The 27,564-nt window shown below is 55.2% G+C and overlaps 1 protein-coding gene across 4 annotated transcripts in view; it reads left to right on the top strand.

Moving 5' to 3' along the window:
* Positions 1–1,175: 1,175 nt before the first annotated feature.
* Positions 1,176–27,564, top strand: part of MAN2B2 (mannosidase alpha class 2B member 2) — a 47,053-nt gene continuing 20,664 nt past the window's right edge. For 3 of the 4 annotated variants that reach the window (XR_004437798.1, XM_033213694.1, XM_033213696.1), the window contains exons 1-10: positions 1,176–1,357; positions 2,582–2,728; positions 4,408–4,513; positions 12,461–12,633; positions 14,478–14,593; positions 17,540–17,717; positions 18,992–19,190; positions 21,530–21,720; positions 22,612–22,768; positions 24,722–24,855. Coding sequence is in view for 3 of the 4 variants with exons in the window: in XM_033213694.1 (XP_033069585.1) it covers positions 1,220–1,357; positions 2,582–2,728; positions 4,408–4,513; positions 12,461–12,633; positions 14,478–14,593; positions 17,540–17,717; positions 18,992–19,190; positions 21,530–21,720; positions 22,612–22,768; positions 24,722–24,855 (1,539 nt within the window). In the remaining variant the exon portion in view is untranslated. The remainder of the gene's footprint in view (positions 1,358–2,581; positions 2,729–4,407; positions 4,514–12,460; positions 12,634–14,477; positions 14,594–17,539; positions 17,718–18,991; positions 19,191–21,529; positions 21,721–22,611; positions 22,769–24,721; positions 24,856–27,564) is intronic. The other variant, XM_033213695.1, reaches the window with a different exon arrangement.

Raw genomic sequence — 27,564 nt, 5'->3', positions numbered from 1 at the left:
GGCAGGGGCACAGCCATGTGGTTCTCAGATGGTAAACCCTAAGCCACAGACCCTTGCTTTCTGGGGCAGGGAATAGTGGACCGGGCTGGCTCCAGACAACAGTCCCCAACAGGCTGCACCAAGGTGACCGCACCTCCCCTGAGCGCAGGCAAGGGGAGCTGTGCTCACGCTCTCAGCCTGGGGGCATCCTCACTTTGTTCACAGCTCCTCTATCTGCCCCATTTCACTGAGGCTCAGCGAGGTTACCCATGTCGCCCCAGGTCACCATCCAGTAACCCAGAAATCTTGTCTTGGCTCCTCCACTAACTGCGTGATCTCGGGCAAGTCAGGTACTATCTCTGAAAGCCAGTTCTCCTCCTTAAAATGGAGACAGTTGAGCCAGGCATGGTGGTTTACGCCTGTAATCCCAGCGCTTTGGGAGGCGGAGGCGCTCCTATGCCTTGAGCCCAGGAGTTTGGGACCAGCCTGGGCAACATGGTGAGGCCGCCATGTCTACAAATTTTTTTTTTAATTAGCTGGCCGGGGCAGTGCGCGCCTGTGGTCCCAGCTACTCAGGAGGCTGAGGTGGGAGGATCACTTGAGCCCAGGAGGTCAAAGCTGCAGTGAGCCCTGATCGCCCCACTGCACTCCGGCCTGGGAGACAGTGAGACTCCGTCCAGAAAAAAAAAGGAGACAGTCCCATAACAAGTCCCCCATGGCGCCGCCCAGATGGGGGTTTCGACGCGAGGGAGAGGAGGGAAAGGGTCGCCAGGGAAGGTTCCTGGTGGCAGAGCTCACAGGGTGCGTGCTGAGCTGAATTTTGAACGGCAGTCTCTGAATCCCGGAGCCAAGTCCAGAGGGTGGGAAGCAGGTATTGCGAAGAGGCACACGCTCCGAGAGGCACCACCAGAGTGTGGGCTTTGGGCGAGGAGGGGTCTCCTCTGGTTGGGGGAAGTCTGGCAGGCTTTAGTGAGATGGGGCTGAAAGGCTGGACGGGGGGAAGGCCAGGAAGCTGGAGACGGGGATGGAAAGCTAAACCGCAAAGAGCAGGCGCCCTGCGCCCCCGCGGGCCCGGCGCCTCCAGCTCACCCTTCCCGCGCTTCCCGGAGTGGGCGTCCAGCCGCCTGCCAATGGGCCCCGCCCCCGTCCGCAGCCAATGGGCCGCGTCCCCGCCCGCGCGGTCGCCCCGCCCCTCGCGGACCCGGAAGTGGGTCAGGCTCCTTCCCGGCCAGCCGCAGGGATGGGGCAGCTTAGCTGGCTGCCGCTGCTGGCACCGCTGCTGTTGTTGCGACCGCCGGGGGTCCAGTCCGCCGACCCCATCCAGGTCTTCGTGGTGCCCCACAGCCACATGGACGTGGGCTGGGTCTACACTGTGCAGGTAGGTGCCGACGACGCCCCGCGCGCCCCCAAGGCTGCAGCTTCCCTCTCCCCGCGGAATCCAAGTGTGGGTTTGTGTCCCGGGGCCTGATGCCGTCGCAGAAGGAGGCTCAGTGGGTTCAGGACCCCACGCTGCTATTGACTGGTTGCGTCGCTAACTTCGAGCCAGTCACTTCCTGCCTCTGAACCCCCATTACCCCTTCTGGAGGTGTTGCAGATTGGAGGGGCCCCTGCATTCCCGGCTGGGGAGGAGCGTGGGGGTTGACAGCAGTAACCCATTTCCCAGGGAAGCCTGGAGCAGGAGAGGGTGGGGCTGGCTTCAGAGCATGTGGATGTCAGGTGCCCGCTGGGAAGGGGCCGGGCTGGTCCCCTGCAGGGCTGAATATTGGAAGCCAGCTCAGCGTTCTCCGCACCCCAGGACAGGGGTGAAGGTGGACCTATGGTCACCTCCTGGTTGTGCTCAGGATCTTGGGCGAGGGGCTTTGGTCCCTGAGCCTCAGTTTCCCCATCTGTGAAGGGTAGGGGAAGCATGCCCACTCCAGCCAGTTTCCAGAGGAGGAAACCGAGGCCCAGAAAGGGTTGGTGCCTTGCCCAAGGTCACCCGGGAATAAGTCCCACGCCTCCTGGCTCCCTGCTCGGTGCTTCTTCCATTCATTTAAGCGCTCTGTGGGCACCCCGAGTGCAGGGCCCTGGGGACTCGGATGGGAACACACCGCAGCTCTGGTCCTTGGAGCTCCCAGCCTTGGGGAGGCAGACGGCTGGACCTCAGGGACAGCCTGGGGAGCTCCTCTCAGCACCAGCTTTCATCATTTCAGACCCAGCAGGCCTTTTGGGGTCACTGGACCACATCCCCAGTGGGCCCTAAGACTTTCCTGTGCTGCCCCTCAATGGCACACTCAGGGCCCAACCCCCCAATTGCACGCTCAGGGCCCAGCTTGCTCACCCCTCTGGGAAGCTGTCCCTGACCCCTGGGCTGGGAGGGCACGTGTCTCTGCCCATGCAGGGTGTCTGTTTCCCCATCCCTCTCCCCCAGGAGAGCACGATCCCATCCAGTGGGGAGAGCCTGGTGTGGAGCGGGTGCCTAATAGCTGTGTGGTGAGTGAGCAGCAGGGAAGGAAGGACAGAGCCCCCAACTCTGTGCAGACACACCCAGCGAATGCCAGGGGCCCCAGAGACACTTGGTCTTGTTGGACAGGGGCTGGTGTGATGCTGTCCCCTCCCCCAGGAAAGCATGCAGGCGTACGCCGCCAATGTCTACACCTCAGTGGTGGAAGAGCTGGCCCGCGGCCAGCAGCGCCGGTTCATCGCCGTAGAGCAGGAGTTTTTCCGGCTGTGGTGGGATGGCGTCGCCTCGGACCAGCAGAAACACCAGGTAACGAGGTCACCAGGTGACTCAGCTGGCCCAGTGGCCTGGCGAAGACCCAGGCGGAAAACTCAATGGGGCAGTTCTAGCCAGGGCCAGGCTGGCGTAAACCACGGGGCCAAAACCCCACCGGGCTGTTCACAAGCCTTGTTTAGATCAAAGTTTATGGTCAGTTCCATGCCTGGGAGAGACTGCTTTCAATTTAATCCTGAATTTCTGTCTATTCTTGAAAAAACTGCCAGCTCTGGCAACACAGGTGTGCACTTCCATGCCAGCTGGCACTAAGTCAGCAGTGCCTTCTGACACCAGGCATCCCTGGTGTCCCCGAGCCCTCACCCTCTTCTCTCATTTGTGTTAGCTGCCTGGCCCCCTGGGCCCGGGGTCTGATGACCCTTGATGAGGATGCGACAGTCCCTGTGGTTCGAGGGTAGGCAGCAGGTTACTTCATACAGGATGGAGAGTCAGAGTCCCCGCTGCACAGTGAGGCAGCCTGGGTCCCATCCTGCCCCCGCACCGGGGGACACGACTAGCCTCTGTGAACCGCACATTCCACTTCCATTAAGCGGGGGTGATCGCCCCATTGCAGAGAGGTCATGCCAAGGTTGAAGCCCTGGTGTGAGCACCCAGGACGATATTTGGGGGTTCTTAGTTTCCTCCCCGGTATCCACCTGCCTTCAGAACAGTTGCTGAACATAAAGTTCAGAGATGCCAAGTGACTTGCTCAAGGGAGTGAAGCCGAGAAGAGAGAGCAGGGTGTCTACCAGGTCCCACCAGAGTCACGGGAAGGAGCCGGACATCCAATGGCCACTTGATGCTGCCAGATAGTGGGGTTGTTACCTTGAGTTAAAGAGATGTTCCAGGTTCAGAGAGGGCAGGCTACTGGCCTGCGGTCACACAGCTTGTAAGCGGCAGGTGGGATTCTGGGCCAGGCATGCCTGACTCGAGGCAGGCCTTTCCAGGGTATCCTGTGGGCGGCCCATGCTTCTTCAGGTGGACCCCACCAAACCCAGTGGTCTGTCTCCTAGCCCTCAAAGAGAAGCATGGCCTTCATGGCCCAGTGAAGACCTGGGCAGGAAACTTGTGGCGGGGCTCCCTGGAGGCAGGAATTTTTGCCTGCTTCATTCACTGCTGAACCCCCAGTGCCTGAACAGTGCCGGTTGTGTACTAGGTGCTCAGTTAACATTAGTTGAGTGAATGATCTACAAATAGTGTACCTTAAGAAAAAACCAAAGGCACCACCTATAAACAGCTGTGTGTACACATACTGACGTGCGTAGCATCAAGGGCATGCTGTTGCTAACTTGGTTAGCAGCAAAGGTGGAATAGAGGTGTTATGTGTGTAGAGACGGGGGTGTTAAGCAAATAGGTTAAAAACGGTAGTGATGAGTGAACCCTGGGAAAGGATGTGGGAGCTCTTTGTTCTATTTCTGAAACTTTTCTAAAGTTTAGAATTATTTAATAAAATAAGATTTCAGAAAATCTTATATATACAAATATATATCTCAAATGCCCCCTGAGGGCTGCGTGATTTCTAGGTGGTGGAGACACAGTGTGGACTAGGACAGACACTGCCCTGCTTTTGCAGAGTAAGCAAGGGTGAGGAGTGGCGCTGTAAGCGTGTCCCCCACAGACCCAGCCATGCTCAGGAGCTGTAACTGGCTTTTTTCTCTCTGCCTGCCCATGTCAAGGTCCGCCAGCTCCTAGAGGAAGGACGCCTGGAATTTGTCATCGGAGGCCAGGTCATGCATGACGAGGCCGTGACGCACCTTGATGACCAGATCCTGCAGCTCACAGGTTTGGCCACCCTACCCTGCACCCAGGGTCCCTCAGGACCTCCAGTGGGACTGGGACGTGGTATGGGAACCCCCAGGTTCTGAGCTCTGTCTGCCCCTCTTAGTGGGGTGGGGGAATGTTAACCAATGAAAACAGTGATTTGCTAGTGCCGTATTCATGCCTCACCGAGGAGTTGAACATGGGGGTTAAGAGCATGGATTCTGGAGTCAGGTGGTCTCAATATACCCTGGCTCTGCCAATTCCCTCCTCTGTGACCCTGGAAAGGAATGTAACTTCAGTTTCCTCATAGATAAAACGAGTTTGATGGTAATACCTACCTCAAAGGGTTGTTGTGACTATTAAATTGGGATAATTCAAATAAAGCACTTTGGTAGGATGTGGGTTCCCTAGTAAATGCTCAGTAAATGTTTGCTGCCTTCCATCACAATCACCACCTTCGTTATTACCACCACCACCACCTTCAGCACTACAATGACCATGACTACTACCACCACCACCACCACTACCTCCACCATCACCACCACCCTTCACCACCACAGTGACCATCGCTACCACTACCATCACCACTACCACCACCACCACGACCACCACCACCACTGCCGCCATCACTGTCACCACCCTTTACCACCACAGTGACCATCACTACAACTATCACCACCACCACTACCACCACCACCATCACTACCACCACCCTTCACCACCACAACGACCATCACTACCACCATCACCACCACATCACTACCACCACCCTTCACCACCACAACGACCATTACTACTACTATCACAACCACTACCATCACCATCACCACCACCACCCTTCACCACCACAATGACCATCACCACCACCACCAACACCACCACCACCACTGCCACCACCACCATCACTATCACCACCCTTTACCACCACAATGACCATCACTACCACCACCACCACCACCATCACTACCACCACCCTTCACCACCACAATGACCATTACTACTACCATCACCACCACATCACTACCACCACCCTTCACCACCACAAAGACCATCACTACCACTACCATCACCACCACACCACCACCATCACTACTATCACCACCACTACCACTGCCACCATCATCACTACCACCACCACCACCACCACCACCACTACCACAACTACCACCACCACCACCACAACTACCACAACTACCACAACTACCACCACCACCACCATCACCATCACCACGACCCTTCACCACCACTATGACCACCACTACTGCTATCGTTACTACCACTACCGTCACCACCACCACCCCCAAAACACTGTCACCATGATCACCACCATCACTACCCATCACTGTCACCACCACCATCACCACATCCATTACTACCATCACCTCCACAATCATCACCACCACCACCACGACCAGGTCCCTCACCATCGTGTCCACCGTCCTCAGCACCAACACCCACAGTGCTGTGGGGCACTCTACTCACCGCTTACCAAATGCCTTTCACAGTGACACCCCAGCCAATCCTACTGGCAGGCTGATGGTGAGGCATGGTGATGCCCAGTCTCATTTTGCAGACATAGAAACTGAGACCCAAAGAAATGCAGTGACTCTCTCCAGGGCAAATGGCCAGGACTTGAGTCCAGGCCTAGGGACTGAAGCTCCAAGTCCACAGTCACTCCACTACAGCATGGGCCCTGATTTCCCCATTTGTAAAACACCCAGGCGGAGTGCAGTGTTATCAAAGGATGTTTTTGGCACTCTCCCTTTTCTCTTCTGTAATCTGGAGTGTTCCCCTGTCTCAGTTTCTTATTGCCTTACATCTGGACTTTGCTCAAGCCCCAGACTTGCCCTTCCATGAGAAGGAGGTGTGATGGACACAGCCCTACAGACAGAGCTCCTCCTGCGGCCAGAAGCTCAGCCCCTGCTTGTCCCCATGCATTCTCACAGGCCCAGAGGTAACAGGGGAGGAGAACGAGGCTCAGAGTGAGCACCTTGCCCTCAGCTGCCTGCTGTGGCTCCCTGACTCCACAGCGCCTGCTCTTTCACTCCCTCGTGTGAAGTATGGGCAAGGGATCCATCCCAACAGACTTCCCCCACACCCCCTCACAGACCCACTGTCAGGGCACATGTGATGCTGTAGGCGTGTCCCCCACCTGCCTCCTGCCCTGCGCCAGCGAGGAGGCTCTGGGGCCGTTTCTTACCTGTGCCATTTCATGCAGTGTTCCCCCTCGTTCTCTACCCTCCTCCTCAAAACACAGCTGAGAAGCCCCTCCCGTGGGAAATACCTGAGTCTCTGCAGTTTTGTGTCACCTTCCCCCCAACCACTGAACCTCAAGATGCCCCTGTCAGGGACCCCCATCTGACTCATCTCAGCACCCAGCATAGGGTCTGGCCCAGAGCACTGCTCACTGGGCAAGGCTGGGCAAGGCTGGGCAAGGGGTGGGCGCTGAACTGCCCTGCCCTGAGGGTACCCACCGCTGGGGTACTTCGCCTCTGGCCTCAGCCCACCATGCCTAAGTGCTGATACCCCAGTGCTGACCCTGCAGGTCTGCCCTGGCAACTGGAAGCCCCAGGGAACCTCAGGCTGTGTCGCTCTGGGGCAGGAAGAGCCCCCAGAGACACGAGAGAGAGCGGATGCCGTGAGGCTCCATTTCCAAACCTGTCCAAGTTCATGGGGCTCTCAGGGGACGGACATGTGGGTTCCTCTCATGATAACCACCTTGTTCTAGGTACAAGATGTACACGTATTTTTTTCGTCCTCAGGGCAATCTGGTAGACGGGTAATCTTACAAATGCTTATTCGTAAAGAAGTTTGAGGCTCAAATGCTATCCAAATGTGTCCACCACCAGCTAAGTGATGGGACCCAGATCTGATTCTAGCCCAGCCAAGTCGGGAAGGTTACTTGTGGCTGAGCCAAGCGCTTTCCTATGTGCTCTTAGTTGCCTCAGAACAGCCTGGTAGCAGGTGGTACTGTTCACAGCCCCATTTGACAGATGAGGAAACTGAGGTATAGAGAGGTGTGGGGTTTGTATGCAGTAGGGAGCAGAACTGGCGCTCAAACCCACGTGTGCCTGGCCTGGGCTCTTGCCTTAACTTGTAGTCCGTAGGGCGGGGGAAGAGTGTGTGGGTGGCCTCTTCAGACCGCCCATCTTAGATGTGCCAGGCATTCTGGCTGTGAATTGTGTCCACACTGGGCTGGTTTTCTCAGATATGTTGGAGTGAGAGAGGCTGGATCACCCCTCACTGCTCCCAGGCCCTTCATCTCCATCTCACCTTGGTGGAGCCCCTGCCTCAGGACAGGCCCTGGACAGCAAAGGAAGACAGGATCAGGCTGGCGCAGCCTCTAGACCTCTAACCTTCTTCTTGGGGTATCTGGGGTGCCAAAGCATCTCCTCAACCAAGACCCACGCCTGGCTGCCCGCCAGGGCCTGGGACGCCGGGCCTGCCCGTGAGCTCACCTTTCCAGCCTTTACCTCCCCAACTCCTGCTCCCGGCAGGCACGCCAACACCACCTTAATTTTAGATGTGACATTTCTAGTGAGGGGAAAAGCATTTGTTCCCAGCACTGCAGTGACAGGGAAAAGCTGGGTGTGGGCAGCAGCCCCCGGGGGTAAGAGCTTTCGTGACCCTCCCTGAAGGGACACCTTTGCAGCTGGGATGTTCAGCGGAGGCCCCGCAGAGTGGCAGGTGCCAGCGGGAAAGAACCCCCGCCCCTGTCCTGAGGGGAGAGAGCCCAGCTCCTGCCTCAGAGCTGCTGAGAGGCACAGGGTCCAGGCGAGAGTCAAGGAGACACCTTGGGCCATCCTGGATGACCACTGCTGTCCTGGCCATTCAAACCCAAGCTCTAAGCCCTGCACCCCAACCCCACTCCCCTCCCACTCAATCAGCGATCCCTCTCCTGTGTCACAGACTCTCTTCCACCTTCTCTGGTCTGTCTGACTCCTTCCAGCAGTGCTGCTGTTGTTGTTGTTGTTGTTGTTGTTGTTGTTGTAGTTAGACAGAGTCTCACTCTGTCACTCGGGCTGGAGTGCAGTGGCGCAATCTCGGCTCACTGCAATCTCTCCCTTGCGGGTTCAAGCAATTCTCATGCCTCAGCCTCCTGGGTAGCTGGGAGTACAGGCATGCACCACTATGCCCAGCTAATTTTCATATTTTTAGTAAAGATGGGGATTTCACCATTTTGGCCAGGCTGGTCTTGAACTCCTGACTTCAAGTGATCCGCCCACCTTGGCCTCCCAAAATGCTAGGATTACAGACGTTACCCACCAAGCCCGGCCCCCAGCAGTATTAAAAACACACTTAAATTGTCTCTTCAATTTTTTTTTTTTTTAAGATGGGGTCCACTATGTTGACCAATATAGTCTCTGGCTGGGAGTCCATGTGCCCTGCTAAAACCAAGAAGGAGTGTGTGGTTCTGATACTAAAAGGAAGAAGGACAGAATGTATATCAGAGGCCAATTAACAGTTTTGGTCATGAATCACTCTGAAGTCTCAGGAATGCTTTCTGCTAGAGGGCCAGAAAACCTGAGTAAAGCTGTTACTGGTGGAAGGTACCCAAGTTACCAACAGCTAATCCGTACAGGTCTGCAGCAACCTCAGTTCTTGCCTTCTCAGAAGAAAGAATTCAACTGAGGGGCATAAGGCAGAAAACAAGACTGAGGCATGTTTCAGAGCAGAAGTGGAAGTTTATTTAAAAAGGCTTTAAAACAAGAAAGAAAGGAAAGTATGCTTGGAAGAGTCCCAAGTGGGCACGTGAAGGTCAAGTGCTGTGTTGATCCTTGATCCTAGGACTTTATAGGTTGGTCCCCTTTCCCATGATTCTTCCCTTAGGCTGGGCTACCCACACACACAGTGACCTCCTTACCCTTGGGAGGTAAGCACACGCAGTGTGTTTAGGAAGTTGCATGCATGCCTATCTGACCCTTTCTTCCCTTTTCCAGTGGAGTGCCCCTGGAGGGTCAAACTCCACCATTTTGTCTCTTAATCCACATGCCTGGGATGTTGTGTCTCCCTGGCACCTGCATTCAATTAACACGTTAGTGGACCATCAGGAAATGCCCTCTCCCTAGTGCTGGCTGCCAATTTGTTACTTTTAGAGAGGCAATATGATAATTGCCAAACCATCACCCAACATTCCTAATGGGTGGGGGAAGAGCCCTCCCCTGCCCGACTCATGCTTGTCTAACTACTTGTAACAAAGCGACTTGAGTCTTAAGAACATTTACTGTTTACTTAACAAGATGGGGATAGTTTGGGACTGGTTCTGCAGTACCTTGTTATCTGTGATTCTCGTGTCCTTACCCTTGTGGTCACAAGATGGCTGCCATAGCTCCAGGCATCATGTTACCAGACACCACAGTCAAGGCAGTAAAAGGAAGAGAGGGGGCTCTCTATACCCATGGTCTATTCTGTTGGATAAACAGACACGCTAAAATGTTAGCATTTATTTGAACCAACAGTGATTCCTGAATCAGGAAGTACTAGACTGTGAGCCGTTCAGGGCTCCACTAAGGGAATATGAGGGAGAAACTTCTATAAGGTGCTCCTGAAAGTAAGACAAAGAAAACAATTGCCTACAGTGAACAGTCCCTCATTAGAGGTTGGTTGGCAGTTTCCGATGGGTCAAGCTTAAGTTCTGTTTTCCTGTTTACACTGAGTTGGATTTGGGTTTGCTGAGGGAGGAACCCGAGGCCTGGAGCCGGCTCAGCTTGATGGCCTCCCACCCAGTTCATTACTTAACAATGCTCCTCCAGCTGGCAGACAGACTGAGAGAACAAGTATCTGACAGGAGGGAGTGAGCGTGCCACATTTGGCTTAGATCAACTGTGATTCATCCCTTGAGGCTGGGCATAGTGCCCCCTGAACAGAGGGAAGGTTCTGCCAGTGAAGAAGGGGTGCTGACTTGGCAGCCGTCAGCCTGCCCCCACTGGCTGCCCTGTCTGGTGCGAGGCCGCACCTTCCAGAGCTCCTGGCTCCTCTCAGCACTGTGCTGTTGCCCTCCTTCATCCTGCAGCTAGCACTCCCCCTGTGCTCCCCCGACCCTCTGGCTGCTCCTTCTCCATCCTCTGCTTACACATGCACAGCCTCCGCCCACATCCTAGTCCAAGCTCTTCCTGATCCCCTGTCACCTCCGCTGTGCCCCTGACACCAGCCCCACCCCTCACCTCCCACAGTCACCCCCTGCCCTGTCTTGGCCTTACTCATGGGTCTGACCGCTGCTTGTTCCCCGCATCCCAGGCATCGTCTGAGCCTCAGCCAGGGTCCCCAGGACTGCGAGTTCGTCAGTGAAAGGCAGTTTGACTCCAGATCAGTTATGAGAGTTCTCTGAGGTGTTGTTCACCAGTCTTAAAGTGTGGATTATAACACCCATCTCTCAAGGTGTTAAAAACATTATATTTCGGGGAAGGACTTGGGGAACATTAATCAATGCCTTATACAAGTCTGGGGTTTTCTTTCTCCCTGCAGCACTGAACCCAATATCTGGTTTACTATGGTGGCTCTTAAGTAATAAATGAATAAATGAATGGTTGGGTGATTCTGGCATGGAGCCCTTTGTATTCATGATCTATTTCCATGTAGTAAATCGCCCCCAAATTCAGGGGCTTCTGAAAACAAGCATTTCGTATCTACAGCTCCTATGGGTGAGGAGCTCAGGAGTGGCTTAGCCAGGGGATTCTGGCTCAGGATCTCTTGAGAAGTTGCTGTCAAGGAGTCAGGTGGGGCAGTGACATCTGAGGGCTGGACTGGGGCTGGAGGGTCTACTCCAGGCTGGCTCCTGTGGCTGTGAGAGGAGGCCTTGGTGCCTTGCCATGTGACTGCTCATGGCACAGCGGCTGGCCTCCCAGAGCAGTGACCCAGGAGAGCAGGCAAGAGCGGCCACAGTAGAAGCTACATGCCCTGCACCTTCTCGCCTCAGGGACACACAGGTACTTCTGCCTCCTTTTGTTTGTTAGAAGTGAGTCACTGAGTCTGGCCACCCTCTAGGCCCTAAGCCTCATCTCTTGAAGAAGTAGCAATGATTTATGGATGTCTTTTCTTTTTTGTTTGTTTGTTTGTTTGTGACAGTCTCACTCTGTCACCGAGGCTGAAGTGCAGTGGTGGGATCATGGCTCACTGCAGCCTTAACCTCCTGAGCTCAAGTGATCCTCCCACCAAGCCTCCCAAGTACCTGAGACTACAGACATGTGCCACCACGCCTGGCTAATTTTTTAAAATTTTGTGTGCATGTGTAGAGATGGGGTCTCATTCTGTTGCCCAGGCTGGTCTCAAACTCCTGGGCTCAAGCAGTCCTCCCACCTCAGCCTCCCAAAGTGCCAGGATTACAGGCATAAGCCACATTGCTGGCCTTGGACATCTTTTGAACCACCACACACTTAGGTTTGAAGTTCACTTTTAACCTTTTATTGTTGGTGATGTCCAAGACCTCCATAGCATCATCAAAATCAGTGCTCTATCCAAGTTCACACAAAAATCCTCACCCCTGCACATGCTGTAACATGCAGGAACCTTAAGGACATTATGCAGAGTGAAATATGCCAGTCACAGAAGGACTAATGCTGTGTGATTCCACTGACATCTAGAGTTGTCAAATTCATGGAGTCAGGGAGTAGAATGGGGGTGCTAGGGGCTTGGGGAGGGGCAGAGGGAGTTAGTATTTAATGAGGACAAGAGCTTCAATTTGGGAAGAGGAGAACGTTCTGGAAAAGGATGGTGGTGGTGGTTGTATAACGGTGTGAATGTACTAACGCTACTCAACTATACACTTAGAAATGATTAAGGTGGTAAATTGTATGTTATATGTACTTCACCATGATTAAAAGTTAATAATTAATACCCTCGCCTCTGCAGTTCAGCATGACCTTGCTGGCACTGCAACCCACTGGACAGGCAGGTTCCCCTGGGTGAGCGTGGGGCTGGGAGGCACAGGCCCACCCTCCAGGCACCAGCAGGGTGATGCTGTCTTTGCAGAAGGACACGGGTTTCTCTATGAAACATTTGGGATCCGGCCACAGTTCTCCTGGCACGTTGACCCATTTGGCGCCTCTGCCACGACCCCCACCCTATTCGCGCTGGCGGGCTTCAACGCCCACCTCGGCTCCCGGATCGACTACGACCTGAAGGCAGCCATGCAGGAGGCCCGGGTGAGTGGTGTGCCGTGCCTGCTGCTGCCCAGCGACTGCTCCTCCCTTCCTTCCTTGGATCAGAGCATGGTAGAAAGCTGCTGCTCTATGCCAGAGTGTTCGGGAATTCTTGGTAGCTGCGTAGACCAGCGGGCTGTCCCCTAGCCTTTGCTGTTGTAGCCTCCCCCACCAGGAGGACCCCCCTCCCTGTACGCCCAGCTTCTCACAGAGCTGCAGGCAGTTTGGCTGCCTCCTGCTTCCAGACCCCTATCCCCATCAGCTGGGCCTGAGGCAGGGCTGACCCCTTCTGTGGGCCTCCCACAGGGACTAGAGCAGAATGGCACTCAGTAAGCAGGAGTTGACAACCAGAGGAATGGCAGGGCGTGTTTAGCTGGGAGAACAGTTAGCAGAGATGCTGTGGTTCTTCAGGTGTGTGGGCAACTATTACGATACTTAAGTAGCAACAACGACCTTGGTAGACGCTGCCTTCGGTTGTGCCCTTGGGAGTGTCAGGCCTGGTACCAGGCCCTACTCATCCTTCATTTCTTTTTCTTTTCTTTTCTTTCTTTCTTTCTTTTTGAGACAGGGTCTTGCTCTGTCGCCCAGGCTGGAATGCAGTGGCACAATCTTGGCTCACTGTAAACTCTGCCTCCCGGGTTCAAGCGATTCTTGTGCCTCAGCCCCGCAAGTAGCTGGGATTACAGGTGAGCACCACCACGCCCAGCTAAATTTTTTGTGTGTTTCTTGTAGAGACGGGGTTTCACCATGTTGGCCAGGCTGGTCTCAAACTCCTGGTCTCAAGCGATCCACCCACCTCAGCCTCCCAAAGTGCTGGTATTACAGGCGGGAGCCACTGGTGCCTACCTTCATCCTGCATTTCTTTTAACCCTCACAGCAACCTTATGGGATGGTGTCATCATTTGCTGGGGCTGCCATAACAAAGGACCACAGACTGGTGACTTAAGCAATAGAAACATATTGTCCCACGGTTCTGGAGGCTGCACGTCCAGGGCCAAGGTGTCGACAGGGCCATGCTCCCTCTGAAGGTGCGAGGGAAGGAGCTGCTCCAGGCCTCTCTCCTTGGCTTGTGGATGTCCCGCTTCTCCCAGTGCCCCGTATCATCTTCCCTGTGTGCATGTCTGTGTCTCAATTTTCCCTTTTTCTAAGGACACCCATCCTATTGTATTAGGACCCACCCTAATGAACTCATTTTAACTTGATTACTTCTGTAAAGACCCCATTTACAGCTGGGCACAGTGGCTCATGCCTGTAATCCCAGCCCTTTGGGAGGCTGAGTGAGGCGGGTGGATCACATGAGGTCAAGAGTTCGAGACCAGCCTGGCCAACATGGCGAAACCCCATCTCTACTAAAAATACAAAAATTAGCCGGGCGTGGTAGCAGGCGCCTGTAATCCCAGCTACTCGGGAGGCTGAGGCAGGACAGTCACTTGAACCCAGGAGGTGAAGGTTTCAGTGAGCCGAGATCATGCCACTGCACTCCAGCCTGGGCGACAGAGTGAGACTCCGTCTCAAAAAAAAATAAAAAAATAAACTACACACTTGGTGAGAAGTAATGAGCTTCCTGCATCTGGGGGCGTTCAAGCAGAGTTAGAAGGTGCTGATTCTATAGGCTTTGGCAGAGAAAATCCTGCATTGAGGAGTGAGTGGGGTGAATGAGCACGGCTTCCAGAGGGCAAATCCCACAGCCAGTCTTAGACAGGAAACGGCAGGGGAGATCTCGTCCCTGAACCACTGAGGGAGGGCCGAGGTGAGGACAGGCAGGAGACACCCAGATGGGGCTGAGGGAAGTGGAGCTGGGGCAGCCACATGGCCCCTCCAGCCTCACTCTCCTCCTCGGTTTGCAGGGGCTGCAGTTCGTGTGGCGAGGGTCGCCATCCCTCTCAGAGCAGCAGGAAATCTTCACGCACATCATGGACCAGTACAGCTACTGCACCCCATCCCACATCCCTTTCTCCAATAGGTACGTGCCCTTCCGCAGTGCCTTTGGGATCTCAGACAGCAGGGTCTGCCCAGCCCCTGCAGCTCTTCTGCGGTTTTGTTTTTGTTTGTTTGTTTAAGACAAGAGTTTCTGCTCTGTCGCCCAGCCTGGAGTGCAGTGGCGCCATCTTGGCTCATTGCAACCTCCGCCTCCTGGATTCAAGCGATTCTTTTGCCTCAGCCTCCTGAGTAGCTGGGATTACAGGCGCCCACCACCACGCCCAGCTAATTTTTGTCTTTTTAGTAGAGATGGAGTTTCACCATGTTATCTAGGCTGGTCTCAAACTCCTGACCTGAGATGATCCACCTGCCTCAGCCTCCCAAAGTGCTGGGATTACAGGCATGAGCCACCGTGCCCAGCCCTATTCTGCAGTTTTTGACGAGCTCCTTAAGCATTTCCACACACGGCTTCCCATTCTTAAGCCTCCCCAACAGAGTGGGTGGGGTTATCAACCCCATTTTACAGATATGGAAACTGAGGTTCAGAGAGGGTAAGTGACCAGATCAGGGTCACCCAGCTGGTAAGTAGGGGAGGCAGGATTTGACTCCAGTTCTGTGTGACTCCGAATTGCTTCTTGTTATGAGTCCCTGTCCCAACAGAGGATTGTTTAAAGGATGAGATCTTCGCTGGGTGCGCTGCCTCATGCCTGTAATCCCAGCACTTTGGGAGGCCGAGGCAGGTGGGTCACTTGAGGTCAGGAGTTTGAGACCAGCCTGGCCAACCTGGTAAAACTCTGTCTCTACTAAAAATACAAAAATTAGCCAGGCGTGGCAGCGGTGCCTGTAATCTCAGCTACTCAGGAGGCTGGGACAGAAGAATCACTTGAACCTGCAAGGTGGAGGTTGCAGTGAGCCAAGATTGTGACTGCACTCCAGCCTGGGTGACAGAATGAGACTCCATCTCAAAAAAAAAAAGCATGGAATAGTGGGAGAGGGAGGGGCCTGCAGAGCCCCGGGAATACATCGCTGCTCATCCTTGTCTTGCAGAGCTGCCCCTGTCCAATCACCTCCTATTCACCCCGTGGTGAGGGAGGGGTCCTCACCCTAAACGGTAGATGGTTGAATACACACCACCCTACCCAGCACAGGTGACATCCACAGCAGTTTCTGTTTGTCACATACAATCACAGCTCACACCCTGCACGCCGAGGCCCCATGGGGGTGCACTGTGGAGCAGACTGAACACGCAGGGGCAGCTGTGTAGCAGCAAGGGGGCAGGTGCCCTCCGGCTCCTGCAGAGGACGTGAGTGGCTCATCTGAATAAGTTCACCAGCTGGCAGGGAGGTGGAAACTGTTGTGTGAAGGACCAGGTGGGGTGCAGCGGGTCCGACTGATAGTGGAAGAGCTAGACAAGAGGACTTTTCTGCTGGTGGAAGCTACCAGGTGACAGCAGGGGACTCCTAGACCCCCGGGGGCCTTCAAGGCTCAGATGTCAAGAAGTACATGGGACTTTAGCCTCGCTGTACACCTTCTTCCCCAGAAGGCTTTGGGTGAAGACTGAGTGGGGACCAGGAGTATGGAGCCATGGACCAGGACCCCCTGGGGGCAGAGAGGGTAGGCAGTGGGCCCACATGCACATTCCTGGCTCGCTGTTCCAAGCACCCACCATGAGCCAGGGCCTGTTCCGAGCATTCTCCCTGTGATATCTCATAGACCCTCGCAGCGGCCCCCTGACCGAGATGCTGTGAGTGCTCCATCTTACAGAAGGAGAAACAGGCACGGCAGCCCACCCCAGGTCCCACAGCTGGCAGAAGTGGTGGAGCCAGCGATGGATTGAGGCCACCGGCTCCGCAGCCTTCACATGGTGGCAGCAGCCAGCCTTGGTCTCTGTGCAGTCAGACGGCCCTGGGTTCAAATCCACGCTCTGCCCTGGCCAGGTGCTTAGCCTCTCTTGGAAGAGGACAGACACCAGGCAAGGCAAAGGCAGTGAAGAACGCCGGCCGGGATTCGTTAGCGGTCCCTGCCACTTGTCAGCCCTCCTCTGTGCCCGGCACTCTTTCTAGCTCCTTTCCATAAACGACTTGCATTTAATCCTCACAACAACCCGCTCCGCAGTCTACCAGGGAGACTAAAGCTTGGTGAGGCTAGAGGTGACTGCTGGTGGCTGATGACTGTGATCCCAATGCTTTGGGAGGCTGAGGTGGGAGGATTGCTTGAGCCCAGGAATTTGAGACCAGCCTGGGCCACAGAGCAAGACCTCGTCTCTACACAAAATTTAAAAATAAGTCGAGCATGGTGGTAGTCCCAGCTCCTGGGAAGGCTGAGGCGATGGCCTGAGCCCAGGAGTTCGAGGCTGCAGTGAGCCGTGATCATATCACTGCACTCCAGCCTGGGCAGCAGAGCGAGACCCTGTCTGTAAAAGAAACAGAGGTGGGAATGCTGGAAGGGGCTGCCCAGGTTGGAGAGCTCCAGACAAGGGTTCCACGGCTGTTACCCCGAGGCTGCACAGTGTGAGCAAGGAAGGCACTTAACTAACTGGGGGTTCTCCACACCCCCAGCCTAAGGCAAACAGAGAAAGATGTTAAATACTGAGCCTGTCTTTATTTAAAACTCTGACATTTTGTTCTTCATGGCTTTTTTGCATTAATTTTAATTTTTTAAAGTACTGCATTAAAATATCATTTGTCTCAACTACTAAGATTTGAGGCACCCCCATAAATTTTGTGCCCTAGGCCAGGGCCTCACTTGCCTCACCAGGGCCCTGGCCTCTTTGGGGTCCTGGGACCCGGGGTCTGATGGGCAAGAAGTTGGCCTGCGTGAATGAGCAAACAGATCTGTGGCCCACCGTCGGTCATGGAGTGGGGGAATTCAGGCTCTGGGTGAAAGGATGCACCAAGGTGCCAAGACTGGGAGAATGTGGGACTTGGGTATGAGCCCTGGCTGTCCACAGAGCTCGTGTCTTCTCCCCTAACCTTCTGCCCTCGCACAGGTCAGGATTTTACTGGAATGGCGTGGCCGTCTTCCCCAAGCCTCCCCCAGAGGGGGTGTACCCCAACATGAGTGAGCCTGTCACCCCAGCCAACATCAATCTCTATGCTGAGGCTCTGGTGGCCAACGTGAAGCAGAGGGCCGCCTGGTTCCAGACACCCCACGTCCTCTGGCCCTGGGTAAGGCGGAGTCCCAGGCCCTGTGCCCTCAACACAGCCCAAGGAGCACCGTGCAAGCCCTAGCCCCTGCACCCAGGGCCACCCTATCCAGATCCGGCTAGGCGGCCATGCTCAGTCCAGTGGCTCCATCCTCCTTCCCTGCAGACCCCTGGGCCTCTCCCACTCTACCAGCCCCTCCCCCACCTGGAAAAGCACCCTCACCCACACTGGCCTCTCCAGCTGCCACTCTGCTCTCCTCCCCGCCTGGGCTGGAAACCTGGCTCCCGGCTCAGGCACTGCATGCCTTAGAGTCAGTCCACTGAGCTTCAGTTGCCTCCGCTGTAAAAGGGGAGGGTAGCAGCAGGCTTCATAGGCTTGGTGAGAGGTGGAGTGTTCCCAGGAGGCCGGTGCCCGGCACGTCGTGGCCATCGTCACAGCTAACCTTTAGTGAGTACCTGCTATGTGCTGGGCGCTGCCCCATGGGATATATTTGTCTTATCCATCTAATTTGCACCACTGAGGCTGGGAAGCAGGCTGGTATCTGTTTCACAGTTGAGGGAACGAAGGGCCAGAGAGGTTAAGGAATTTTCCTGAGGCCACAGAGTTCCTTAGCTGGGTGGCTAGGAAGGGGTGGAATTTGCGTTCAGACCCAGTCAGGCGGGCCCCAGAGCCTGCCTTCTTAATCCATGACTGCCCTTTTGAAGGCAAGCTTAAGGTCAGTAACTGAGTCATGGTTATTATTGTTGTTATTCATCATTATATTCTAATAATTAGTAATCATTAATTATAATGATTTGGATAAGTACTAACACTGATGGGCCTCAAGAGATGCCCAGGGCCGAGCGCGGCGGCTCACACCTGGAATCCCAGCACTTTGGGAGGCCAAGGCAGGCAGATCACCTGAGGTCAGGAGTTCGGAACCAGCCTGGCCAACATGGTAAAACCCTGTCTCTATTAAAATATGAAAATTAGCCAGGTGTGGTGGTGCATGCCTGTAATCCCAACTACTCAGGGAGGCTGAGGCAGAAGAATCGCTTGAACCCGGGAGGCGGAGGTTGCATGAGCTGAGATCAAGCCACTGCACTCCAGCCTGGGTGACAGAGTGAGACTCTGCCTCAAAAAGAAAAAAAAAAACCAAGATGCCCAGGGGGTTCTGCTATGGGAGCTGGTTTGGGGCCCCTGTTGGCCACTTTGAAGACTGGGAGGGCAGCCGGTGGGGGGCGGTGATGAGCCCACCCCTGCTGGGCGAGCGCCCTGCTCCCACGGCACATGGTGTTGCTCCCGTGTCCCCACAGGGATGTGACAAGCAGTTCTTCAATGCCTCGGTGCAGTTTGCCAACATGGACCCACTGCTGGACTACATCAATAGCCACACTGCCGAGCTCGGTGTCTCAGTGCAGTACGCCACACTGGGCGACTACTTCCGTGCCCTGCATGCTCTCAATGTCACCTGGCATGTCCGTGACCACCACGACTTCCTGCCCTATTCCACAGGTACAGGCTTCCAGGGGCTGGGGTGGTAGTTTGGTGGCAGGGAGAGTATAGTCCATGTACCCTCTGCCCACCTCAGTGTCTGCTCGGCACTGCTCTCCAAGCCCTGGAGGGGTGCCAGGCAGGACCTGTGTGGGGCACAGGGGCAGAGACTGGCCCCCACCTGCTCACTCCACCTGGACATCCTGGCCACCACATGCACCCCCTGGTTCCCACAGGGTTCAGCCTCTCACCATTGCTCACACATGCAGTTTCCTGCCTCTGGCCTTTGCACAGGCGGTGCCTCCTGCTGGGAGCAGCCTCCGCCACCTTCTCTTCCTGCATGAGTTCCACGTAAACCTCCTCTAGGAAGCTTTTCCTGATGCTGAGGATGACTCAGGCTCAGTCATTACTGCACAGTGATTACTGGGCACCTCCTGTGCATCATGCCTGTGTCCTCAGGCCAGAACTGGGCTGGCCACCAGCAACACAGCCTGAGAGCTAAGAGGGCTGGCTGTGAGTGAGCCTCTACTCCCTGGCCGTGTGCAAGTCATGAAACCACCCTGTCTCCAAAGGGGGACATTTGTGGTGCCTTGTCCATAGATTGGGTTGCTGTGAAAATTCAAAGAGAGGAAGCGCTCTCAGCCTCCTGCCCAGCACAGAGGCTGGGCTCAGCTGGTGTCCTAGCCCTTTGGGTGCTGCTATAACAGAATAACACAGAATGAATCATTGATAAGGAAACGAAATTTCTTTGGCTTACACGTGTAGAGGCCGGGAAGTCCAAGGTGGAGGGCTGGTGTCTAGAGAGGGCCTTCTTGCCGCATCACCCATGACTGAAGGCTGAGTGCAAAAGAACGGGGGTTGAACTTGCTTTTCTAACAATCCCAGTCCCATGACAATGACATTAAGACAAGGGGGTTGAACTTGCTTTTCTAACAATCCCAGTCCCATGACAATGACATTAATCTGTTCATGAGGGCAGAGCCTTTGTAGCCTAATCTCCTCTTAAGCATCCCACCTCTTAATACAGTCACAATGGCAATTAAATTTTAACATGGGTTTTGGAGGGATATTCAAACCATAACATTTCCCTTCCAAAGAGATGCCACAGATGGACTCCAGCTGCAGGGCTCATTCTGTCCTGGGCACTGCCTTGACTCACCCATGACCTGGGTTAGTCCTGCCTCTCTGGGTCTGCATGGTGACCAGTGGAGCTGCATAGTCTCCAGCCCCTGCTGTTGACACCACGTTGGAGGCAGGTGGGGCTACACACAGGGGTTGGGGGATGTCCATGGATGTGGGTATGGTTGTAATCAGGGCAGGAGGAGATATGTTAATGTGGGCATGGCTAATGGTGAGGTGGGTGGGGTAGTGACTGTGGGTGTGGCTACATCTAGCGGGTAGGGATACACCCGAGTCAAGTTGGGTGTGGCTCTGTCCAGGTGGGCGTGGTGTCCAGGCGGGCATGGTGTGGTGGTGATCGCTGAGGCTGTGGAGCGCCTGCCAGACTGAATGGAATCGGCCCTCACCACCCACTCTCAACATGGCTGCAAAGCTGTGAAGGATCCCATCTGACCCACAGGCTATGGCCTGTCCCCTGAGCCATGTGACCACCCCTCCCAGTCTGGTCCAGGACCAGTGGGGGAAGAACAAAGAATCAAGGCAAATCTGGGCACATCCCAGACCCCGAGGAGCAGGAAAGCAGAAGCAATAGGAAGCTCCCTTCTGAGACAGACAGCTACTCCCTGGAGAGGTTCAGCCCTCCTGCCTCCTGCATGGGCCCTGGGCATCCTCATCCTCTCTGTCTTGCATCAGGACAGTGGCTCCCTGGGGTCTCTGAGCCCTTGCTGCCTTCTACCATCCATCCTCCCTGGACGCCCAGAGAATCCCTGCTGAAACGCATGCCTGTCCTGGCCTCCCCATGCCCACATCACACATGAAGGCCTTTGTGTGGTCAAGGCCCTTCTCAGCAGGGTCCTGCCCACCTGGCTCCTCCTCTTCCCCGCTGGGTCTCCCAGGCCCTTTGCTCACACAGCTGTCCTGTGTTTCCTAGGCACCCTGGGCTTGCCTCCGATCACCAACCTTCAGCACCCCACCCCACCTGCCCCAGTGCAGCAGCCTGCCTCTCCCGCCCTGCCCAGGGCCTACCCAGGGCTTTCTGGGCAGTTCCTAGTCTGGCTATGGGAGGAGCCCTGAATTGGGAGCTGCAAGCCCTGGGCTCACTGCCTGCCCAGCCTGCCTCCTTGGGTGATCCTGGCAGAGGCTGCCTCTGCAGCCCTAGCTTCTCAGTTCTTCCAGGGCTGGAGCTTAGCAGACTTCTGGGTCAGGCCGTCTCAAGCTCACTGTCTTCCATTGTCTCCCAGAACCATTCCAGGCCTGGACGGGCTTCTACACGTCACGCAGTGCACTGAAGGGACTGGCCCGGCGAGCCAGCGCCTTGTTGTATGCCGGGGAGTCCATGTTCACGCGCTACATGTGGCCGGCCCCCCGTGGGCATCTGGACCCCGCCTGGGCCCTGCAGCAGCTCCAGCAGCTTCGCTGGGCCGTCTCCGAGGTAACACCACACTTAGCCACAGTGGCAGGATTGGAACCCCCCATGCTGCGCACCTCCCCCGCCTTGTCCTAGCCAATCCTCCCAGCCCTGGGGCACTAGAGGCCCCGTGTTACAGAGGGAAAACGAGGTTCCCTTTGGTTACAAGGCCGGTACATGGTGAACCCAGGCCAAGGCTGGGACCACAGCCTGATCCATCCAGCTGGTGGCCTCATGAAGCTTTGTAGCAGTTTAGCAAGAGGGATAAAGGACAAGGTGGAGTGGCATTTGTGTCCGACAGCCCTGCCTGCATCCAAATCTCGGCTCAGCGGTGTGACGTCAGGCACGTGATTCCCACGCCCACCCGAGACCTAATTCCCTCCTGTACAATGAGAACAACGAGCTTGCTCAGGAGGACGGTGGGGCAACTGGATGTGCTGGTGTGCACAGGCTGCTTGGAGCAGTGGCTACTGAATAGCCAGTTCATGAGCGTCCGTCTCCACCCATCCCCTATCTACTGATGGGAAAACAGACCCAAGACAGCCTGTAACTTGTCCTCGGTCACCTATCCAAAAAAGGGTCGCACCAGCCATGACCCTGTAACAGTTCCCCAAAAGGAACTGCCGGCAGAACATGTCATTGTGTTGTGGGAAAAATCAGGTGACTTTAGGGTCCGTCAGAGCAGGGGGTCCAGAGATGGGGGACAATGAGCTCCCACAAGGGCAGGAAACGTTGGGCAATCTCCTCAGCTTCTCTTGGCCTCAGTTCCCTCTTCTGTAAAATGGCGGGGACTCCCCACTTCTCCACTGGCACCTGGCAAGCCAGAATGAGAGCCAGCACCTAGTAGGTGCCTCGTAAGTGCCTCGCAGAGTCAGGTCCTGATCCTGTTCTTCCTCCCCCCGGGGGCTGCTGCAGGTCCAGCACCACGATGCCATCACTGGGACTGAGTCTCCCAAGGTGAGAGACATGTACGTGACGCACCTGGCCTCGGGGATGCTGGGCGTGCGCAAGCTGATGGCCTCCATCGTCCTAGACAAGCTCCAGCCCCAGACATCCACCGCGGCCAGCTCGGGTGAGCCAGGACCTGCAGGGAGGCTGTGGCCCCTTTATGAAGGGAGAGCCTGAGGGGGTCAGGGGAGGAGCTCAATGACCCCAGCTCCAGACTCTGAGTCCCCATTGCCCATGTCGCCCTTCCCCATGGGGAGAACTCGGACAGGTGGCTTCAGTCCTCCCAGCCTCTGTTTGCTCATCCGTGCAATGAGGAAGGGTTGGTGATGTTACAAGAAGAGCCAGAAATAGCAGCTAACATGTTTTGAGCATTTACTAAGCTCAAAATACCCTTCGTGCAGTATTGAATTTAATGCCTCACAAAATCTGTACAAAATAGGAATGGTTACTGTCCTCATTTTACAGCCAAGGAAACAGACTCAAGTTATATGCTAGCCCAGGGCCACTTGGGTAGGAAGGAGCAGAGCAGGGATTGAACCTGAACCCGGTGCTGCCCAGCCTTGCAGAGAGTACGCCAGTGTCCTCAGGGACCTGGTCCCTTCCTGGCTCCCAGCACTCCCTCCCAAACTCCACTTGACTGAGATAACAGCAGGGCAGCCATGGGACCAACCTCTTTGACTGTGAGGTTTCCCATGTGTAGAGTGACTGATCACGTGCCAGTGTGCCTGGGACTGAGGGGTTTCCAAACTGGGAAGATCCTGGACAAATGAAGACAGGTTGGCGGCCCTCCGCCTGCATGAGACTTTTCTGTGCATAGGCCCCTAGGTCCCACCCACAGCCTGCACTTAGTCATCTTGCACTTCCTTCTTGTTTTTTGTTTTCTGAGACAGGGTCTCGCTCTGTCACCCAGGCTGGAGTGCAGTGGTGCCAATCATGGGTCACTGCTGCCTTAAACTCCTGGGCTTGAGTGATCCTCCCGCCTCAGCCTCCCAAGTAGCTGGGACTACAGGCATGCATCACCACACCTGGCTCATTGTTTTATTTATTTATTTTTTTTGGAGAGACAGAGTCTCGCCATGTTGCCAGGATGGTCTCTAACTCCTGGGCTCAAGTGGTCCTCCCACCTTGGTTTATCAAAATGCTGGGATCACAGGCAAGAGCCACCGCACCTGACTGCCTTGGACTTCTTAGTGTCCCAGCTCTGGCCTGCCCACTGCCCTAGCACCTAACATGCCCTTCCCCTCCTGTCTCTGTCTGTGTGTAATCCCATCCAACCTGCAGGCTCTGGAAGGCCCCCTGGCCTTAGGAACACCAGCCAGGTGGAAGAGACAGTGGCAGAATGGGAGCTCTCAGCTGGGGTCTGGCTTCACTGCCAGGTGGGGCCTTTTGAGGAGCTGTCATTCCAATGGACACACAGGAGAGGCTTCCCCAAGCTGTGAATAGGTAGAGAAGACCAGGAAAGGTGTCCCCGGCAGAGGGAACAGCCCAGGCAGAGGGAGGGAGGCTGGAAGTATGTGCTGGGTTCAGGGATCCGGGGGTTCTTGGGCGTGGCCAGAGCTCACACACACGGGCTGGTAGGACGCAACAGAAAACAGGCCAGGTCCTCATCACAGGGCCCTCAAGTGCCAGGCTAGGCAATGGACTGGACCCTCTGGGCTCCAGAGAATTCTCTGCTGGCTCACAGTGCCCAGCACTCAAAGCTTTGGAACCAGGCCTTAGAAACTGGGTCACCTTGGGCAGGTGGCTGTACTTCTCTGGACCTGTTTCCTCATTGGTAAAACAGGCTGATAGAGATGTGTGAGGAGCAAATAGAACCTCAGTTCTCCAGGGCAACGCGGACACCTTATGTTGCGAGCCCCTCTGCCTGCCCTGCCCTGGAAGCCAGACTGCAGAATGTAGCCCACGCTGTGTCTGTGGGAAACACCTGTTTGCCTGCCCCCTTCCCCGCTCCCCTGGGAGTTCTGGAGGGCTGCGTCTCACCTGCCTCAGTGTCCCTCATACTGAGGGGCACCCAGCGAGCACCCCATTCCAGAAGGTGAGTCACATGGCATAAGCAAAGCCTCTTCTCTGTGTGCAGGTGCAGGGCCTGCAGGACACTTTGCCTCGGTCTACAACCCGCTGGCCTGGACAGTCACCACCGTCGCCACCCTGACTGTTGGTTTCCCTGGAGTCCGCGTCACAGATGAGGCGGGCCACCCAGTGCCCTCACAGGTATGGACACGAAATCCTGCTGGAGGGGCCTTGGCTGCTTGCTGAATCTGCTCTGGGCCAGGCACATTGTCTCTTCTGACCCTGCAAGGGAGGCCTTATTGCCTTTGTTTTACAGAAGAGGAAACTGAGGCTCAGAGAAGCAAAGTGGGATTTTTTTTCCCAACACCACCCAATTCCCCACTTTTCTGACACCAACTGAGTATCCTAAAATCAATTCATTCCTGAACTGAGTAACTGGAGTAAGCACAGACCCCACAAGTTAGGGGCTCAATCTCACAAGACCCCTAATTTCAGACAGCAGCCACAAATGGGGTTCCCGGGCTACTACACTTGTGTCCTGCTAACTGAATTTTGGGGTTCCCATGATACACACACACACAAGTTTGATAATTCATTAGAACAACTCACAGAACTCAAGCAAGTGCCATACTTACCATACAGTTTTGTTAGAAAGGGTACAACCAGCCAGGCGCGGTGGCTCACACCTGTAATCCCAGCACTTTGGGAGGCTGAAGTGGGTGGATCACCCGAGGTCAGGAGTTCGAGACCAACCTGGCCAACATGGTGAAACCCCGTCTCCAACTAAAAGTACAAACATTAGCCAGGCATGGTGGCGCATAGTGGTAATCCCAGCTGCTTGGGAGACTGAGGCGGGAGAATCACTTTAACCTGGAAGGTGGAGGTTGCAGTGAGCTGAGATAACGCCACTGCACTCCAGCCTAAGCAATAAGAGTGAGACTCCATCTCAAAAAAAAAAAAAAAAGAAGAAGAAGAAAGAAAGGGTACAACTCAGGGACAGCTGCGGGGAGCACTGGTGAGGTGGAGGCAGGGAGGGCCTAGCATCCCAGCCCTCTAACCCGGGCTCACTTCCTTGGGAGCATCTCCATCCTGAAGCCACCTATGGGCCTTGCCAGAAGGCACCTCAACAGCATAAGCTCAGATAAGGTTGGAAGGGGCTTGTTATGAACTTTAGAAGACACTCCTATCACTCTATCACTCAGGAAGTTCCAATGGTTTTAGGAGCTCTGTGGCAAGAGCTGCAGACAAAGACCAAATCTATCTATGTTTACTGTACCACACAGAGTCCCTGAGGTCACACAGCTGGGAGGTGGCAAACTCCCAACCTCCAAACCTTCCTTGGTCAATCAAAGCCGTGGTTCGAGTGAAAGTGTGACAGCCTGCCCTTGTAGGAAGACCTCACCCAGGGACCCACAGCCATTGAGGGCAATTGGATCCACCCAGCGGACTGATACTGGGCTTGGGGCATCCAATGTAGCCAAAGTCAAGGGCCATCTGTTGTCATCATCCCTGTCATCCCCTCATGTACTCGGAGGCCTGCTGAGACTAAGGGACTGGTCAAAGTCCCCCAGCGAGGGAGAGGTAGAGCAGGCTCCACATTCAAGCCCCACCAGCCTTTAGCTGAGCCTTCCCCTGCGCCCAGGCCCGGCACTGCCCAGCACTAATGGGGTCACGCTATGGGAGATAAGGGCCTCATCTGTCTCAGCCTGCTTGGGCTGCTATGACAAACTATCATAGACTACATGGCTTAAATGACAGACATTTATTTCTCACAGTTCTGGAGGCAGGAATTCCAAGATCAAGGTGCCAGCATGGCCCGGTTCTGGTGAGGGCCTCTTCCTGGTTGCCATCTTCCTGTGTGTCCTCACATGGCAAAAGAGGCCAAGGGAGCTCTCTGAGGTCTTTTGTAGGAGGGCACTAATCCCATTCTTGAGGGCCACACCCTCCTGACCTAATTACCTCCCCAAGGCCCCACCTCCTAAGTGATGACTTGGAATCCGAACGTCAGCCATCTGAGGGGACACAGACATTCAGTCTGTGGCATCACGCATGCTGAGTGGGAGTCAGGAGGTGGCATTAACCGTTCAACTGTTGTTCCCTGCTTACACTTTCTAAAACGATTTTTAGTGTCAATTTTCCTTGTTTTTTTTTTTTTTTTTTGAGACAAAATTTCACTCTGTCATGCAGGGTGCAGTCACAGCTCACTGCAGCCTCGACTTCCCAGGCTGACCACAGGTGTACACCACCACACATGGCTCATTTTTTTGTTTGTTTTTTGGTAGAGGCAGGGTCTCACTATGTTGCCCAGGCTGGTCTCAAACTCCTGGCCTCAAACAATCCTCCCACCTCGGCCTCCCAAAGAGCTGGAATTATAGGCGTGAGCCACCACACCAAGCCTGTTCACACACCTGTTCGCTTGGGCCCTTGTGTATGGGCTGATCCCTAGAAGGGCCTCACATGTGGGAAGCTTTCCCTCACTCCTCTGCCTTTGGAAATATTAGTGATCTAATATGAATTTCCACCTCGGCATGTGGGAAAGCCTTCAGGAATCTTAAAGGGGTGCTGTGCTTTAATGGAGGTGCCGACGTTAGGGATGGCGCTGGACTGCCTCTCTCCACACCACCCAGACACCCTACGTGGGCCAGGCCAACTCCGGTTCCAGACGGCGCCAGACACGCCACCCAGCTGACCCTTCTCGGGGAGGTGGGGGAGGAGCTGCCATTACTCATGCACTCAGCAGAGCTCCTGAATGCCCATCCTGGGCCCGGCCCTGGGCTAGGTGCTGGGCCCCCAGACCTGTGCGAGGCCAGGCCCTATCTCAGGACACAGATGTGGATGGTGACGGTGTGGAGTGGTGGCTCAGGAGCCAGGGGAGGGGCCCTCGGCTGGAACTGAGACTGAGGAGGAGTT

This window comes from Trachypithecus francoisi, unplaced genomic scaffold, assembly GCF_009764315.1.
Source record: "Trachypithecus francoisi isolate TF-2019V2 unplaced genomic scaffold, Tfra_2.0 Lachesis_group1, whole genome shotgun sequence".
In the NCBI taxonomy this organism is placed as follows: Eukaryota; Metazoa; Chordata; class Mammalia; order Primates; family Cercopithecidae; genus Trachypithecus; species Trachypithecus francoisi.
The sequence above is the reverse complement of the archived record's forward strand: the minus strand, read 5'-3'. Positions and strand labels throughout refer to the sequence as shown.